We start from the raw sequence: 4868 nt of genomic DNA on the forward strand, positions 1-4868 counted from the left end.
CAAATTTGGTGGGACGTGAGAGACTCTTCAGACAACTAAAACCCTGAACGAATTCCTTAAGACGACCTAAGCGCAGTAATATGAGTACCCCTAGAGTAGTGGACAGACGCATCGCGACACCAACGCCGTGGTACGGTTCTCCTGCGGAAGACCCAGTGAGTTGGCTGCAAAACTTCGAAATGGTTAAGAAAGCCAACGGTTGGTCGGACGAGACCGCATGTAATGTAGTGGGGTCATTGTGTCTGGGTAGCGCCGCTACTTGGTACCAGCGTAATGAAACAAAGTTGGACTCGTGGTTGAAATTCAGGGAGGAATTTCTGAAGTATTATCGTTCGGGAGTACGGAAGGAGATTTGGAGGACGGCGCTACGTACAAAGCGTCAGAGAGCGGACGAATCGGTGGATTCAGTCGCATCCGAGGTTTTAACCCTTCTTGAGAGGCTCGGAATTCAAGGAAAAGAAGAGAGGATCCAATATTTCGTGGATGCTCTACGTCCTGAATTAGCCGCTCAAATATATCGAACGGAGCCGCAATCTCTCGAAGCGGCAATTGAGATCGCTCGCCGTGAAGAGCTGATCGAGATGCGAAGAAATAATGGTACCAAGGAGCAGTACTATGGAGGGCAAGGTCTAGAACGAGGAAACTTGGAAGCGCAAGGAGGTTATTATCCTTATGGATACCCCCCCTGGACTATGCCAACGAACCCGTGGAATACGCTGCCAGGTTTAACGCATAGTATGCCTAATGTGTCAGCAGGCCGTCCTAATCCAGTTGAACCGAATAGGCTGGAAAAGCGACTAGAAGATCTGACAGCGATGGTTGAATCATTGGCCTTGAACGCACTGCAACACACGCCTAAATCTAAGTCAAAGAAAGGAGATTCGCCTAACAGACGTGAAAATGATCAAGGTAAACGTCCGGGAAAGAACATCAAATGTAGGAGATGCCAGGAATGGGGCCATTATGCAAGCGAGTGTGAAGCCCCACGACCTGTCCCACGCCGTCGAGACTCCAAGGACGAAAATGAGTCAGCAAACTCTAGAACCTCTCCAGCAGTAGGTTCGGATGTACAAGCCACCAATTTACCAGTGAACGCAATGGAATTTATGACACCAAGGGACGTCACGGAACTTGATATTTTGGTGACCGAGCATGCGACTACAGGATCACGGGTGGAAGAAGTACGAGAGGTCGATTCCAACGAGAAAGGTGAAGAGAGGGAGGTAAAATCGTCAATGGTGTCGAGAGAGAAAGAGGGAGCTACTATTCCCTCTGAATTGGATTCAGTTCCGCTCAAGGAAAGAGCATACTCAATTGCCGAGGACTTGACGACGGCCCCGGCGAACATCACGATAGGCCAGCTGTTGTGTCATTCCCCTTCGGTGCGACAAGAATTCATGGGTTTGTTGCGCAGAGTTACTTATGGAGTGAATACAGTTGACCTAGATATAGGATTGGAAGAGGATGAATTTGATACGGACGACTTCACAGCAGCCAGAGGTCGGATCACCATCAATAATCAACCAATCGAGGCCATATTTGATTCGGGTGCCGCAACGAGTGTTATCACTAAAGGACTGTTACGCAAGTTAAACCTCAGGATTGATCGACCAAGTCGCAAGTCGTTATCTACGATTGGTGGCGGAAAAATTCAAACGTTGGGATGGGTAACGAATGTACCGATCCAGGTAGAAGGTATTCCCGCTCCTATTGGGTTATTTGTTTTTGACCGAGAAGACGACTGTATTCTTCTTGGTAACAACTGGTTCAAAATCAACCACGCGTACCCTGACGTTGACCGCGATGAGTTGGTAATGCGTAGACCCTTCGGTAGGGTAGTGTCACGATTGCAATCCATAAACAAGCGGCGAACTCGCGATACAGCAGAATGTTATAGCTTGATGATCGCGGAAGAAACTTATGAAATGGAGAAAGAAGAGACAGCAGGATTGTCAGCCGATGAACAAGAAAAATTGAATGTCTTACTGGGGGAATATGAAGACATATTCCGAGGACTTGGGAAGACCGAAACTGTAGAGCATCAGATCGAGACGGGAGCTGCGAAGCCAATCAAATGTGCACCTTATAGAGCAACTTGGCAAGATCAGGAAATTATCAAGCGAGAGGTAGAAGAGATGCTTGAGCAAGGGGTCATTGAGCCAGCTATATCCCCTTGGGCCTTCCCTGTGGTTCTGGTCCAGAAAAAGAATGGAAAAATACGCTTTTGTGTCAACTTCCGGAAACTCAACGACGTAACGAAGAAAGACACATACCCCCTGCCACATATCAACGATATATTCGATGCTCTACATGGAGCCACGGTATTCTCCACGCTGGATGCTGCCAGTGGATACTGGCAGGTGGCGTTAAGGAAGGAAGATAAGCCAAAGGCAACGTTTGTAACGAGATTCGGCACGTACCAATTTCGCGTCATGCCTTTTGGGTTATGTAATGCGCCAGCTACTTTTCAACGACTTATGGAGCATGTTTTGGACGGAATGCTCTGGAAGAGTGTCGTGGTCTTTATTGACGACATTAACGTATATTCACGGACATTTGACGAGCATTTGGAGCACCTCCGTGCGGTATTTCAGCGACTCAAGGAGCACAATTTAAGGCTAAACCGGGACAAATGTCGATTTGGGCAGAGACAACTGAAGTATTTGGGACACACGATATCGGCAGGAGGTATAGCGGTGGATGAATCGAAGGTGGAGAAGTTGATGCGTATGCCGCGTCCGCAATCTATAAGAGATGTCAGGTGTTTTCTCGGTCTAGCAAGCTATTATCGACGATTTATCCCCAGGTTCAGCAATATAGCAATACCTTTGCACCAGCTTACATCCAAGGATCAACCTTGGCGATGGAGGGAAGACATCGAGGAAAAGGCTTACCAAACGTTACGAGCGGCGTTAACCAAACCACCAGTGTTGGCATATCCTAACCCAGATCTGAACAGAGAGTTCCATTTGATTACAGATGCAAGTGGCGAGGGATTAGGTGCAATTTTGGAGCAAGAGCAAGACGATGGTGAAAGGAAGGTAATTGCTTATGCAAGTCGAGGGCTAAGACGGTCCGAGAGGAATTATTCCATAACAGATCTTGAGGCACTGGCCGTGGTCTGGGCGATACACTACTTCCGACATTATCTTGCAGGTAGACACTTTTGGCTTCACACAGATCACTCGGCCTTGCGATGGGTTTTCCAATCCGAGAACCCCACGGGAAGAATGGCTAGATGGAGTATCTTCCTTTCGCAATTCGATTTCACCACGAAGCATTGCAAGGGTAACACCAATCCTGCTGATGGACTCTCAAGGCTTATTCCCGATTTATCGAAGGGAAAGTAACGTTATCAAGTACAATGTTGAGGCCACAGAAGACACGGTTCATTCGCTAAGGACAACGGATTGATTAGACGATTTCGACGATTTTCACCCGATTCAATTCTATACACAACCATGGAACTAGCTAAATACTATTCAATTTATAACTACTTAAACAGCAAGACTTACCCAAGAGACGCAAACGATAAAATCAAGCAACAAGTGCGGAGTTGGGCAAGGCCATATACAATTCGAGATGGGCGATTAGTGAAGAGGAAATATACGGCCCTACCCATTGAGTTATTACGCGAGGATAACGCTCGAGGTATTGTGGAGCGTATCCATGCGGAAGGACATTTCGGCATCAATAATACGTGGGATCGAGTGCGTATAAGATACGATGCCCCAAACTTATTCAATCTTGTGCGAGATGTGGTGATGAGGTGTGACGCTTGTCAAAGTAGAAGACGACGAGGACCTCGACAAGCTGAACTACATCCAATGATGATTCCGCCAAAACCTATGGAAATTATGGGAATTGATGCCGCGGGACCTCTACCACCAACAAAGAAGGGAAATCGGTATGTCCTAGTCGCAGTGGATATGCTAAGCGGTTGGCCGATTGCAAAGGCGGTACCAAACATCACGACGGAAACCACCATTGATTTCCTTATTGCAGATGTGGTTTCAGTTTACGGCTGTCCGAGGCGACTTGTTTCTGATCAAGGAGCTAACTTCACTGGGGAATTAATGCAACAGTTTTTAAGGCGGCTAGACATCCAACCTACCCCAACGTCAGCATACCGTCCGGAAGCAAACGGCAAGGTAGAACGTATGAATCAGACTCTCAAGGCAACCATCGCCAAGATGACGCGAGGGAGGTCAGATTGGGACGATGCACTACCGTTAGCCCTTATGGCAATTCGGGCAAAACGACATGAAGCGACAGGCTATAGCCCTTATGAAGTGCTGTACGGTACACCAATGTTAACACCAGCTCTTTGGACCCCACGAGCAGAGGAAGAAGTTATGGGAGGCGATCCTTCCGAAGCGGTCATGCCTCGCTTGGAAGTGATAAAGTCAACATTGACTAACGTACGAGAGACAGCAGCTCGGAACTTGAGGGCAAATCAACTTAGAGCAGCTGCGAGGTATAACAAGCGAGTAAAGAAGATAGTTTTCCGACCGGGAGACCAAGTGATGGTTCACGACGAGACACCAGAGTCAGTTTTCCATGATCGATGGTTTGGGCCTCTAACGGTGACCCGAAGAGCAGGATCGGACAGATATTACTTAAGTCGACAAGGAAGGGAACTGACTGTTCCTGTTCATGCGGATCGATTACGACATTATGTTCCTCCAGCATCGTCGCGACCGATTCCTAGTGTTATCGCGACAACGACGAGTAACACAGTAGACCAGACGCAAAAACCAATAAGGAGCATGTTGGCCCCGAGTGGACGGAAGAGAAGAGAAGATGCTTAAAGAGAGAGAGATTTGTGGGAAGTCGGTCAGGAGCCTCGACTTAATCAAGGGGGAAAT

The 4868-nt window shown here is 47.7% G+C and overlaps 2 protein-coding genes across 2 annotated transcripts; both read left to right on the top strand.

Moving 5' to 3' along the window:
- Positions 1-80: 80 nt before the first annotated feature.
- On the top strand, positions 81-3350 carry VTP21DRAFT_3198 (uncharacterized protein; the record flags this gene model as incomplete). Its single annotated transcript, XM_069393474.1, has 1 exon — positions 81-3350. The coding sequence occupies one exon, from the start codon at positions 81-83 to the stop codon at positions 3348-3350; it is 3270 nt and encodes a 1089-aa protein (XP_069249808.1).
- A 111-nt stretch (positions 3351-3461) lies between these two features.
- VTP21DRAFT_3199 (uncharacterized protein) lies at positions 3462-4811 on the top strand (the record flags this gene model as incomplete). Its single annotated transcript, XM_069393475.1, has 1 exon — positions 3462-4811. The coding sequence occupies one exon, from the start codon at positions 3462-3464 to the stop codon at positions 4809-4811; it is 1350 nt and encodes a 449-aa protein (XP_069249809.1).
- Positions 4812-4868: the final 57 nt, after the last annotated feature.

Source organism: Calcarisporiella thermophila, assembly GCF_041956535.1.
Source record: "Calcarisporiella thermophila strain CBS 279.70 unplaced genomic scaffold VTP21scaffold_16, whole genome shotgun sequence".
Classification (NCBI taxonomy): Eukaryota; Fungi; Calcarisporiellomycota; class Calcarisporiellomycetes; order Calcarisporiellales; family Calcarisporiellaceae; genus Calcarisporiella; species Calcarisporiella thermophila.